At 40.4% G+C, this 14029-nt stretch overlaps 1 protein-coding gene and 2 non-coding genes across 9 annotated transcripts in view; 1 reads left to right on the top strand and 2 right to left on the bottom strand.

Moving 5' to 3' along the window:
* The first annotated feature begins 700 nt into the window (after positions 1 to 700).
* pfkpb (phosphofructokinase, platelet b) overlaps positions 701 to 14029 on the top strand; it is a 34066-nt gene continuing 20737 nt past the window's right edge. For 2 of the 7 annotated variants that reach the window (XR_002057233.2, XM_019348182.2), the window contains exons 1-8: positions 702 to 939; positions 7541 to 7614; positions 9220 to 9297; positions 9773 to 9962; positions 10069 to 10234; positions 10420 to 10464; positions 10990 to 11098; positions 12757 to 12852. Coding sequence is in view for 3 of the 7 variants with exons in the window: in XM_019348182.2 (XP_019203727.1) it covers positions 831 to 939; positions 7541 to 7614; positions 9220 to 9297; positions 9773 to 9962; positions 10069 to 10234; positions 10420 to 10464; positions 10990 to 11098; positions 12757 to 12852 (867 nt within the window). In the remaining 4 variants the exon portion in view is untranslated. Of the gene's footprint in view, positions 940 to 7540; positions 7615 to 9219; positions 9298 to 9772; positions 9963 to 10068; positions 10235 to 10419; positions 10465 to 10989; positions 11099 to 12756; positions 12853 to 14029 lie in introns of all 7 variants that reach the window. The other 5 variants (XR_002057235.2, XM_025900058.1, XR_002057234.2 and 2 more) reach the window with 3 other exon arrangements.
* Positions 11799 to 11890, bottom strand: trnar-ucu (transfer RNA arginine (anticodon UCU)). The gene is given in 2 exon segments: positions 11799 to 11834; positions 11854 to 11890. It is a non-coding gene; the product is annotated as a tRNA-Arg (tRNA).
* Positions 12343 to 12434, bottom strand: trnar-ucu (transfer RNA arginine (anticodon UCU)). The gene is given in 2 exon segments: positions 12343 to 12378; positions 12398 to 12434. It is a non-coding gene; the product is annotated as a tRNA-Arg (tRNA).

Genomic DNA, 14029 nt, shown 5'->3' with positions numbered 1-14029 from the left:
GAATTATTCCTGCCTTGTATTCTTGTATTAATGGTTGGTGGTTTTGTAATGATATGTTGGGGGCACATTTTTGGCCCCTGAGTGTCAACTGAGCATTGTGTAAATGACACAACCTACCAGAGTATTGTTGGTGACCATGTCCATCTCACAGTGTACCCATCACCAGATCTCAATCCAATAGAGCACCTTTGGGATGTGTTGGAAGGAAGATAAGTATTGTTTGGGTGTCTACAAATCAGCAACTGTGTGATGCTATCGTGTCAATTTGAACCAAAAGGATTGTGTCCAGCATCTTTTTAAAGCTATGCCATGAAGAATTAGGGGAATCATAAAGACAGCTTGTACCTAAAATAGTGGCCAGTATGTACATTATATAAACTGCAGATCAGAGAAAGGCACAAAACCTCCAGGTTTCTGTAACAAAGCAATAATTTGTCATAATGATTTAGAAGCAGAAAAACGTAACTTCCTGCACATTTTAATTGTGACTCACCACACAGGAAGGCTGGATGGATTTCAGTGAAAGGGCTGAGCAATTAATGGCTTCAGGGCAGTTTTCGCTCTTTGAAAGGCCAAATGGCCTCTTTCTGACCCCAGAACCTGACACTTGATGCCACTGCCCTACCCAAACCGCCATGCAGTGACTCACCTCTCCAAATGTAGGATCTCTGCAGAGGGGGTGTGTATGATGAGAAAGAGGGCGGCAACCACTGCAGTCCTCCTCCAGTATTTCCCCTGTCACGGTTATTGACAGTATTACTGGTCGCTGCTTGTAGAAGAGTAAATCTGACATTTTTATTTAACAGGTGACAGGGGCCCAGGAGACAGAGATGGCTGGCGCATCGGCACCGAAGCGACAGGACACCCGGAAATTCTTTGAGAATCTATCCGGCGCTGGCAAATCCATAGCAGTGCTGACCAGCGGCGGAGATGCCCAAGGTAACTTAGTCAGGTTCCATTATCGGACGGCGCTCCGGCCCTAATGAAAATAGACAATTTCGCGCAAAAGTGCTGCCGAGAAAGCAAAAGGAGAATAAACTCCTCTCTTAAAGTATGCTGTCAGACGTGTTTACTGAGGCTGACGTACATTTTCTCAAAGTGGCATGCACTGCCAGAGTTAGGCTACTTTAAGTATAAGCGGTTCTTCCCCCAGTGTGGTTGTAGGGTTAATTTCACTCCTTACCTCTTTGTGAAGATTTGGAGAAATATGTTAGCTAGAGGCCTGTCCGACAATGGATGTATCCCCTCCAAGCTTGTCAAAAAGCGTGGGGGTCAGGCAAGGTGCATAATTACATGAAAAAAATAAATAATGCATTTTATTTGCCTTGTATATATTTATTTTTTCTTGATACTCATTATTTACAAGGTATTAAGCGAATCACAGCGACTGTTACGCAACAGCTGCCCCGAAACCCTTGTCTTACACATTTTTCCATGGATGCTGCAGTAGACTATTTATAACCGCTTGAGGTAGTATGAAGTAGTAGTAGTAATCACGACCTGCTGGGAAAAGATATGCTCGCATTGCAGCAGGGATGAGGGGGGCAGTTTGGAAAGCTTCACTGAAATCAACAAGTGTTCGCGGTAATTAAATAATTGAATCCTCTTACGTGGGGAGTCACTCTCCTTATCATGCATTCTGCACCACTGCAGAATCTATATGGGCTGTGTTTCCTGTATTGATTGCCTGTGTGTCCTGCGTCCCTGTGCGCGTCCCGATGGCATACGTATGATTGAAACAGCAACACAAAGCTGACAGTGTTGTACACTGTGGTCTGCACTCAGTCAGGTTTCTCCACTGCTTTTGGTGGAAAAATATAAAGTCCACGCCTCGTGATGGAAATAATAATAATAATAATTATTATTGTTACTATTATTGTTATTATTAAAATCCCTATAATTTATCAATTCAGGCAAAAGTTGACGACGCCATTAAATGTCATCTTATTTCTTTATATTAACTATGATTTTTGCAACTTCCCCTCATTTTAAAAAAGGACCACGTTTCAGCAGAAATACATGTGTTGCATCACTGAAGATGAGTCGTGAGGAGGACCACCGTCAAGAAGCCAGACTAAATTACTCGTCTTCCGGCTTAACCTTTCACAGTAAAGGGTTTCCCCTCCCCTTTCCGCTGCAGGGCTTTAATTTTGAAAGAGACCCCCAGTGACTTCCTTTGTCCTTGAGTCGCTGTAGTCATCCAGAAGTCACGAAGGGTTGATCGCCTACGTGAGGGCGAGCTAGTGTGCTGTGATGTGTAATGTGCAAAGGAAGCGTAAATAATTTACCGTGTTTTATCTGTAAAATTAGGTTTCATGACGACAGCCTAATATTAGTGAAACATATTTTTTGAAAAACAGTGATTTTGGTATTTTTATGTATCTAATAGTGTCACCATTCATTCATGTGATGTTCCAGAAACAGCAATAGAGTGTATTTATTGGACTTCTATGTATCAATATTCTATGTATCTAGTATCGGCTCTATGCGTGCAGTGCAGCAGCAGAGCCATTGTTGCCTCTTAGCCAGGCTGTTACATAACACACGGTGCCTATAGGCTCCTCTATGAGTGGATGAATATTTCGTTTCTCAGTGTCTCTGCAGCAGAAGGCAGCACATGAGCACCTGTGTAGAATGTAATAGAGCCAGCCTCTGTAGTAACAATGTGTAAGAGCGCACACCCCTCCTGGCAGCAGCTGAGATTTAATTATAACTACACTTGGACATTGTTCCTGCGGTGTGAACATGATGCACACACAGTCCCACTCACCAGGGTCAAAAGATAGCAGGACTAGCTTTTGAATGCCTTTCCTGGAGAATCTCTTTGCAGTGGAAGCCTTTAGCAGCCTCGAGTGTCTTTAAGGGTTTTTTTTCCCCCCCTTGCCAGTGTCACTAAGAATAATTAGGTTTGTTGTGATATAATATTCACATGTGGACAAAGTTTATGATGTCTATGAACACTGGTTCCATTCTACATTTATTCTAAACATGTATATTTTTACTACCCAGACATGATAATTAAATCAATTAAAAAAAAATACAAAAACGTATTTGAATTAAAGAGAAGAAAACTAAAACAAACCAAAATGAAACCGAAATGAGCTAAGTGTGATGCTAAAGTTTTAAGAATCATTAAAGAGGATCTTTGTGCTTTTCCTTATTTCCAGTCAAACCTTCTGTGTTTCAGACAATGGATGAACTGAGGATCTTCACCAAGGTTCAGAATAAGCCAAATAAGAATATATAAACTGTAATTGAAGCAGATCATCTCTAATAGAGACTAAGAATAAAAACACAGAGCTAGAAATATGGCTGACAGGCCTCTTTTAGTGTTACCTAATAAAAAGTCCCCTCTTTGTTAAAAGCAGAAACAGTCGCTAGTTTTGTAAAATATTACAGGCTATTTTTCAGACTTTCATTTTGCAAACTTTACAGTTTTCTGAACCCACAGGAACATCGGTGTTTCATATGCGATGACAAAGTTTTGCCAAGGCAGATTTTCCGACCGCTGCGGAGAATACATGCCCAGACTGAGCTGGAGGCGTTTAGTCATTGCAGCAGTCTGGGAGGAAATACTAACAGCATTTTATGATTTGTGATTTAATCCAAGAGCTCAGCTGGGACACGACACACACACACGCACACACATACATTAGATGTGAGATGATAAATGAGATGTACTCACGGTCGCTGATCGCCCTTATCTGTCATCCCGTGAAATCCTTATTAATTTGTTCTTTCTAATTTTGTAAAACTCAATTATAGTATCACACAATTCAGCTCAATTTCACACATTTGCGCAGGTCCTCTCTGACCAATCAGCACTTTGCAGGTCTCTTAGCAACACTAGCTGTCAGCACTCGTTAGCAAACACTGTACAGGCTGAAACCACATCCAGGCCTCCATACTGTGTTTCTTTTTGTGTTGGGTGACTCCCCCACCCAATCCCCACCCCTTAGTGCATTTGTCCTAGATATCACCTCCTTTATAATGCCGCTGCTACTTCCTCTAGGTCAGCAGGAGTAGTTTTGGTAATGCAAGGCTCGCAAAATTTCAAAATCTCTGGTAGCCCTTCGGGCAGGCACTCTTCAGTTTTTGGTAGCCCAAAATAAATTTAAGTAGCCCGAATAAAAAAGAGAGCAATTTTTTAATGTTTTGTTTCCTTTACAATATTATACATTAAAGTATAATATTGTAACGGACACAAAAATTAATCAGAAAGTTGTTAAAATACAAATCACAACAACTGTACAAAAATCACAGTCATCAACTCAAATACTTGGTTCTAATTGAACAGAAATTTCTATGAACTTGCAAGAACTGTGTAGAACATGAATCAGTCTGTGTCAGATCCTGAATCTGAAATTTCCACTGAAGTCAAGGGTAAGGGGTAAGTGGAACCAAGATCGAGGCCATTTGCTTTTTGAAGTTTGCATAGACTGCTAAATTTTGACAATGGTAGTTCACAAAGTACGCTTTTGAAAGATTTTTCAGGACTTCTTCTTGTGCTTGGTTTATTTTTAGTATGTTTTTTGCAATTGCTGTTTGTTCTGGGAAAGATATTGCAGACTGGGCAATAATGCATTTCTTGCTTTTCTCATGGGTTCTGATGGGGTCTTTCTTAAAATTACTGGTCCCAGTTACAAAGGTGCTTGTCGACTCAAATGAAATGAAACTCAGAACACACCTGGCAGAACATCATGTTATTTAGCTCGTCCTATTTCAGCCACAGAAATTCTTTTGTCCATGAAACCAAAAAAGCTGAGCTTTCTTTTTGCCTCATAGTCTGATTTGTCATAACTTTTCCGTTTTGTGGTAGGCTTTTATTTGGCTGCCCCTTCTTCACCCTGACCTGTCTTATTTGGCTCAGCAGAACTAAAATATATATCCTGCTGCTTTCACACACGTACTCACATAACGCTCAGCGATTCTCTGCGCAATCAGCCTCTCACATGTTTAAGCTTGCTGTGGGAGATTTCACTTGTCAGGTTTGAATAGTAAGCTAATGAGTGATAAGACGATGTCAGAGGAATTGGTGCGCAATTAATCGTCACTCACCAATCAGTGCTGCCGCTCTCTACACACCGTTCGCGCGATCGCAAAGTGAAAGCAAAAAACAAGCACAAATTCAAACGCGATTTCAATATGTCACATATTGGCAGTGGCTCATCGATGCCAATGACATTTTCGAAAGAATGCAAAAGCATTGACATATATTTTCCCTTCCTATGATAGCCCGACGGTCAGGGCTGAGTTAGATTTTGGTAGCCCGACTGGAAAAATCGCTAGCCCCGGGACGTTGGGCTAGCGATTTTGCGAGCCGTAATGGGCAAGTTATTTAATTCTTTTATCTAACCGAGATAGTTAATGATCATAAACAAGACAAGTGGGGAAAACAAAAACAAAGATTAAAAAAGAGATATTTTTAGTCTCTTATCAGAAAATTGCAGGCAGTTATTGATTTATTGAGTCACCCACTGACAGAGAAGTGAGTTTCTGAATATTTGGATCATAAGAAACCCTTGAAACCCCCTCATTAATACAAACAGTGCTTGTCTGAATTCCTGCATATGATAGTTTTGAGATACAGTATTTTTATACATTTTTAATACATTTGTTTTTATTAGTTTGTTTTGTTTACCAAACTGTATTCGAACATTCATCAAACACAAAACGATGTGACTCGAAAGATCAGTATTAGCCACTGACACTGACACTGTCATCTTATTTGCTAATAGCCTGATATCAGTCAACAAGGCTGATGTCAGCCAGTTTATCAGTGCTTCTCTAGCTAAAGCTGATTGCCCATGCAGCGGCTGCCACTTAAACCATTATTTGTGTCTGTTGCAATCATTGCAAGGTAAACAGAAGACTTTGTTTATAGTTATCTGCAAGAAATGTATGATTGCACACTTCTGACTGATTGCACTGCCTTTCCAGAAGAGTTCATGTTCAACTTTTTTCCCCCCTGCTAAGCCTTTGTTGTTTAGCTCTGGCCCTTTGCCATGGCCCCTTTGGCTCTGCCAAGCTCAGTGAATTGAGCTCTTGTAGTAATGCCAAAATCGTGACATAGTCATCCAAGGAGTAGACCCATCCCATACGCATTCTGCAGACAAGGGCCAGTAAAAGGGATGGGTTGTTTACTCCATGTGGTGTGGGAAGAAATTTGGCGAGGTGGTTAAGTTGGCAGAGCGTGCTAGCTTGTGCTTGCCGGGCTAAATTCTGGGATGCATGCAGTGCCTCACCAAACTGGGCTCACTGAGATCTAACATGCTCGTCATTCCAATGCTTTTCCATAACTGGCTACTTGATTCTTTATCCCTATTTTGAATTTTTAAAGTGACCTTTTCTTTTTTACCAGTCATCTATATTCTCAGTGCTCTTTATTGATTGGTATGCACTGACCCTATAAGATTGATTGATTAGCTGATGGAAAGAAGAAATAATCAAAAGCAATTACATTAATGATTCAGTCATTTCACGTGTTAATGGCATAAAAAGCCAAGAGTCAGCTGATTCAGCATCTTGTTGATTGGATGTCTTTTTCAGAATAACTTAAAACTGTTTATTATTAAGATAAGATAATTGTAAATTACCCATCTCTGAGACAAATAAAGTTTATCTTAGCTTATCTTATCTTATACTTTAGTAAATAATCAGTTCATTGATAAGTCAAAATTCAAAGATGAAACAGTGGAAGATGTATTTGTTATTTTCAGCCCAGGTTTGTATGTAGAGCTTGTTTCTTTTCTCCAGGTTCTCTTATTACACCCAGCGTTAGGATCATTAAAGTTTTATTACAGCTCTTATTCTGTATGCAGGTTGCGACGCAGAATCAAAGTAACATCAATAGTTTCAGTACCTTCTACACATCAGATATTTCTCGTCATCATCATGCTTTTATGGGAGTCTTTGGTGATGTAAAACTGCACCTTCACTGTGATACCAGACTTAGCTCAAGGTTTATGTTTTGTCCTGTCTCTAATTTCACTAAGTGCTCCTTCAGACACTTTTATGTTTTGGCACAAAATCCTCAGAGGGATTCTCACTTGCAGTCTCCTCTCCCTGTCTCCCTTTTTTTCGATCGTGTTTACCGGTCCTGCTATCTGCTGGTCTGTCAAGCTTTCTGCCACGCCCTGTTTGTGCTGCTGCTTATACAGTCACATTTATGGAAACATCGTTTATTTAGTTCACTAACAGATTAAATTTCTGAAATGTCAAAAGCACCTTAGAATAAGACCGACGTAAACTAATTTCTGCCTCCAGTTTCTGTGTCTCCTACGTCCTCTGAAAAGGTCAAACTGCTGCTAGTCACTGCACTGCAGTTTTAATAAACATGGCGGTCGCCTCTGCTTTTGGGCAGTAACATTTTCTTCATTAGCTGACACCAAAAATATCTTTAAGACCACTTTGTCAGCATGAAAAACAACCTGGGTAGGCTCGCAGTTTAATGCAGACGGACCAACCTGTCAAACGTGATATGTGAGAAACACTGTTTGTTTCTGTATCAACCCCAAACTCTTTTTTTCGCTATTTCCAGGTATGAATGCAGCTGTCCGGGCTGTCGTGCGGATGGGCATCTATGTGGGAGCAAAGGTCTACTTCATCCATGAGGTGAGGCATGACTCAGGCTTTAGACATAGCCCCAGGAGAGTCTGCAGTGTCTGCCACACCACACGGTGAACTAAATTAGAACTGACGAGTCTTTTTATCGAGCTGTGATTGTCTGTGATAGAGCCAGCAAGACTCAAGACTGCCTGTTGCTCTGCTTTTGTAACTGAATTTGACCTTAAGGAGTCATTCAGGTGGCTGCAAAGTCTCAAAACTTAAAATGTGAATTTCATTGTTTTATTTTTCTATTGGGGTTAAATGCATCGTATCTACAGGGTTGCATAGACGTAATCTTTGGTGTAAATTCACCACATTGTGTCAAATCAGGTTTATGAAGAGAAACCCAAACATGTCACAGACAAGTCATTGTGCTGTTACTGCCTGTTGTTGCAAAACAAATTATATTTTGTTCAGCCAAATTCACCCAAGTGTAGCTGCAAAAACTTCTCTACACATGAAAATCAAAAACAGCACAGTGTTGGCTGCCCGCCACTTCATTTTTGTCTCCTTAAGCTGTGCTGTGAAAGCTGTTCTGTTCCAACAGATTTAAGCATTTCTCGCCTCACTTCATGCTGTTTAGGTGCTATTTTGAAAAGATTACCTTAAATCACCCACACTGACTACAGTCATTGTTTATGGCTCAGATAGTTAAACCTTTGTTTTTCAGTCATTAAGATCTCCAGATTAATTCCTTTACAGGTAGTGACCTTGTTTTTGTCTTTTTGGCCTCCACACTTGTAACACTAAAATGAAAGTGGTGTCCTTGGACTGTCTGTGTGTGAACATTTGATTGAAGTGGAGTGTATTGTCACTTAAAACTGTGTCCACAAAGAAATTTGAACCCACTATGGGCTTGTTTTGTATTTATAACCTACTGGAAGCAAGGGCTTGGATTTGGATACCGTATGTACTCTGACCAGCCCTAACATAAAAGCACTGACTTATAACACGGATCATAAATTTTCTACTGGAAAACCTTGAGCTCTGGCATTCGCGTGGATATTACCTTGACAGGTGCCGCCTACTGTTTGGGCTCTATCACAGATCAGACCAACTGTAACAGTATTTGAACCTAAACGTGCTGCTGATGGAAATGATGATTTGATAGTGATAATAACTGTGGTAACTCCTTCTTTCCTGAGTCCCTGAGAGTCATCGATATTGAATGTCTGAGGATGTACAGTATGTGCATTTTTTAACGGACATGATGCCATGAACGACGGGGGCAGACAGACATGATCTGGTCTCAGTGTGGATATAATTGGATTACAAAGGGCAGGCTTCATCCTTCACTTGCCGCACTGTCATGTCCCCATCAGCTTCAAATAACCACTGGGCTGTGAGTAATAACAGCTGAGTGCCACAGTGCTTTTATTTTGGTTTGGGACCATCGCCTCGCAGTTTTAATCCCTGTACACAACACAGCAGTACCCTAAAAAAGCTTAACCTGACCCACAGGGTTGTGTTCAAGTTCCTATTGAGTTTTGGTTCAATTTAAAAATATCGAGCACTGTTCTTCATTTGTCAATTAAAAAAAAACAAAACTTTTTTTCAGTTTTTGTCAAGTTATCAACAATCAATGTCTGTCACACTGATTGCTCTTGTCAGGGTTACCAGGGGATGGTGGACGGTGGAGACAACATCAAAGAGGCGAAGTGGGAAAGCGTCTCCAGCATGCTGCAAGTGGTGAGCAGATCGTTCAGCTGCAGTGTTCAGCTCACACGCGCTGCACGTTTCTTCTTAACGGGCTGTAACCATTGAAACAAATTCAGTCTGCTTTCAGAAAAATACTGTGTGTAGTAAATACTGTAGACATTTTAGCATCATTAAAAGTGTTTGATAAGAAAACCTCTGCAGCACTTATGCTGGTACAAACAGTGACCTATGTGTTGTCGTAGGGGACATGAGTGACTTTTACTCAAAGGGACACAGGCGACAAAGCTTTTAGGTTGCAGCTCGATGATACTGAGGTTCAATGAGTACTTTTCACTGATGAGTGAACAGTGGGGATAAAAGATCTCGTAGGTCAGCGATACTGAAAAAATACAGGAGTCTAAGAGGACACGATGTCCTAAAAAGAAGCCAAAGGAATATCTAAAAAAATAAAAATTGAAGAAAATCATCACAGGTTTTCTTTTATTGTAATGTTTGTTTACTTTAGGGTGGAACTGTCATCGGGAGTGCCCGCTGCAAAGATTTCCGCACCCATGAGGGTCGCCTGAAAGCTGCACACAACCTTGTGCAGCGTGACATCACCAACCTGTGTGTGATTGGTGGAGACGGAAGCTTGACTGGAGCCAACCTGTTCAGGGAGGAGTGGAGCAGCCTGTTGGAGGAGCTCCTGCAGCAAGGTGACTCCTCACAACAGGAGGTTTTTGTTTTGTTTTTTAAATTTAACTACAGGGTACCCTGCTTTTACAAAGGGAAACTTTCTCCATCCTTGTTTTTTTTGTTTAGGTTTGATCGATGAGGAAGCGACCCAGAGAAACTCCGAGCTCCACATCGTCGGTATGGTTGGCTCCATCGACAACGACTTCTGCGGCACTGACATGACCATCGGCACCGACTCGGCCCTGCATCGGATCATTGAGGTGGTGGACGCCATCATGACCACTGCCCAGAGGTGAACAATTTCTGAGAGAGGTTTTAATAGAAAAGATATAAACTGTGTTTTTGTATATGCTTCAGTATAGGGTAAAGGTTGGAGTTCCCCCTCTACTGAACAAATTTAGATCAACCCACCGAGTTTCAGCAAAAATGCTCTTTTTTTGTTTGTTTTTGACATTATTTCTGTGTTTTTTTTTATAGCCACCAGAGGACGTTTGTCCTGGAGGTCATGGGCAGACACTGCGGGTAGGCATCTTTTATTTCACACACACATATACATAATATTGCGTGACATCCACTTAGTCTTGGTGACCACAAAATGATATGCTTAACCTTTTTCAAGTATCTAATTAAATTCTATGGAAAGCATATTTAACACTTTGATAATGTCGACTGATAAATGCAGAATGTTGAAATACCGACAAGTGAGTCAGACAAATGTCAAAGCAGTAATTTATGCAGATATATTGTATGAAACTGCACGGGTGCGATACCATGGTCCAGAAAATTTAGCTTTGAGAGCAGGGTTTTGCAGGCGAAAAAGCGACTCTGGTGGGACTCGAACCCACAACCTTTGAATTGCATCTCACTTGCTTGACTAGAAGTCCAGTGCGCTGTCCATTGCGCCACAGAGCCTACTGCGTGTACTGATAAGGCTAGTGAGTGGAGTGCATTCTGGGTTTAGTGAGATTTCTGTGTAGCAAGAGACTAAAAGAACTGTCTTTAGTGAGAGCTGAAATGTACGGTTTTATAAACTGTATATGTGTGCAGATATCTGGCCCTGGTCAGCGCCCTGGCATGTGGAGCAGACTGGGTTTTTATCCCAGAAATGCCTCCTGAAGATGGATGGGAAGACAACATGTGTCAGAAACTGTCTGAGGTGACAAGCACACACACACACAGTTTCCGCTGTAGTAGCTTATGTTTTAATTAGAGTGGATAGTTTTCTGTCTTTGGCTAGGGACATATAGCAGAAGTAATTTAAGTAAGTAAGTTTCTAATAAAGATTTACGTGACAGAAAATATGTTAGAATAACTAAGGCTCTTCAGCAAAAACCTTTATTTTCTTGAAAATAGAGTGTAAAAAAGTGAGAACAGTAATCACTGTCACAGAAAATAAATGTATAAATGACATATTGGAAGGTTACAGCTGTCATAACTTAGTATAATGTGTAGAAGTTCTCGCTTTAATTTACGTCAGAACATCTGCACCCACAGAATTTTACCAGTTTCTTACAATGCTCTGGGGGGACCATACTCCAGTTTTCATCCAGTCTTTGCCACAGAATTGTGACTTGTGAATTGTGGCTATCTGAGGAAGCCAACAACTTTAAACTTCCCCAGATATCCACAGTAAAGCAGAGTCCCTCAAATTTGACTTTCGCTATAAAATCTAACTCTCATTTGAACTGTTTGACTATTAGTTGTGCCACAAGGGCTTCTATTATTACATGTTTCAGCTTGACTCAGATGCTGCCTTTTCATGGATTTAGTTTTAAGTGACAAAAGAAAGAAGTTGAATGTTTCCTGTGAGATTTTTTGTATAATGGGAATCTTTATAGTTTTCCTCTGTAATAAAGTGACTCTGGTGGGACTCGAACCCACAACCTTTGAATTGCACCTGAAGGAAATCACTAGAAGTCCAATGCGCTATCCATTGCGCCACAGAGCCTGCTGAGTGTTGGGTGTTGGGTCAGTAAGCCAACCTGCAAAAGTCAACCCAGAATCTCCAAATCATTTGATTGTAATCTTAAACCTTCCTATAAGTAAACTTCAGTTTAATTTCAAGGTGGAAATTAGAGTCCATGAAAGCAGTTATGAGTGAAAATTAAATGGCAGAAGAACTGGAGAAAAACAGGCCCTTGAATGACTGCCTCTGATGGGACTCAGACCTACAAACTTTGAATTAGAGCTCAACTGCTAACTGGCAAAACATGAAAGACTAGTAAAGTTCATTCTGTGTTTAGTGAACCTGAATAACTAACCAGTTGGATGGTGGTTACACAGTCCCAGTTGATCGAGATGCTTCGTGCTGGCTGACTAAAATCACACTGGCCAGTAGCTAAGATGTAGCAGCACTCACACTTTGTCTATAACAAAGGTTCTCCACACGCATTAATAAAGTGACTCTGGTGGGATTTGAACCCACAACCTTTGAATTACATCTGACAAGAACTACTAGAAGTCCAACGCGCTATCCATTGCGCCACAGAGCCTGCCTGAGTCATTGCTGCCTTCAGTTCAACTCTGTTCATACATTAACAAAAGTAGCTCAGGAAATTGGGTTTCGTAAAGGCAGTTAGTTAAGAAAGTTATATGGTAGAAGAATTAGAGAAAAGAGGCTGATTTTAGTGACCGTCAACCCCACGAGCTTTCGATTACATCTCGACTCTTTGCCTAGAAGTCCAATGTGGCCACCACATAAACACAAGACTATTCTCATGTTTATCACAGACCATTTGAAGACCTGAAGAACATTGTTTTGTTTTTTTATTTTCCAGTCAGTCTCATATGGTTAGTATTCTTGTTATTGTCCAGATTCGATCTCGAGGTTCCAGGTTGAACATTATCATAGTTGCTGAAGGAGCAACTGACCGACAAGGACAACACATTACCTCTGATTTTGTAAAGGATGTGAGTAGAGCTGTGTTTCAGACTGACACAGAGGGGAACCAGAAGCTGGACCAGCTGGTGGATATAAACATGAAAATGAAAAGCTACAGCAGAGCAACCTTTCTGTTTTGAATCCAAACATTTGCCACATTCTAGGAAAGGTTTCATTGTGAAATTATAGACCTTCACGTTTCGGTGTCATGGTTTCTTTAGCTCAGTAGACACTGATATGGAATTACTCAAGACTCAAGTACCGTAAATCCCGGACTACAGAGTGCACCTGATTAAAAGCCGCATGCTCTAATTTTAGAAAGAAAATCAATTTTGTACTTGTACAGGCCGCACTGGATTTTAAGCCGTATGCGTTTCACTTGTAATATGAGATATTTACACAGAAATATTACACGTGAGGATTTTTAACGTTTAATTTAATCCGTAAGGTAACATAAACATGGTACCATAAACGTTATGGTAACATACAAAAATACATACTGCAAATGCTTTTTTTCCTCGGACAGCGCCTGTAACACGGCTACCTTTAAGTATAAGTACGTACCGGTAACACACAAATTACGTTGCTTATGGTTTTTTTACGGAACAGTGCACAAACAACATTACAACGTCTCTTAACAACCGGTAAAAATATATACCGTATATATACCACTTATCAATTTTATTGGTCTTCTGTTACCAGGCAAAATGTTTTTGGCCGCATGAAAAAAAAATATGCATTAGCCGCACATCAGTATAAGTCGCAGTGTTCACAGTGTGGGAAAAAAGTAGCGGCTTATGACCCGAAAACTACAGTAGTTTACTGTCATTTTGTATGGTGTTACCCAGCCTGAAACAAAATACTGTTTCTCACCAGCCTCTAAAGTGCAAAAAGCAATACAGTTTAAAAAGAATATATACAGTTTAAAATGATCTGATGTTTTTAAAAGTTTTTAAATAAAAGGGAAATATGGGGTTATAAAGTGTACCCTGCAGTGCAGCTGATTGACTGTTGATGGCACTAAATGTATATTTCAGCCAAATTACAGCAAAGGGCAAAGAGAAAGACTACCAAACAAAAAGAAATTCCTAAATTTAAAGAAGCTTTCAACAAATTCAAAATTGGCTTTTAGAAATGTTTTATGAGAAAGGACCAAATATGTGAACACTGCATGTAAACTGAGCTGTAAATAAAATAAGGTTCTGT

Source organism: Oreochromis niloticus, linkage group LG18 (genome assembly GCF_001858045.2).
Source record: "Oreochromis niloticus isolate F11D_XX linkage group LG18, O_niloticus_UMD_NMBU, whole genome shotgun sequence".
NCBI classification, from domain to species: domain Eukaryota; kingdom Metazoa; phylum Chordata; class Actinopteri; order Cichliformes; family Cichlidae; genus Oreochromis; species Oreochromis niloticus.
Note: the sequence above shows the minus strand (reverse complement) of the source record. Positions and strands in the feature narration are given on the sequence as shown.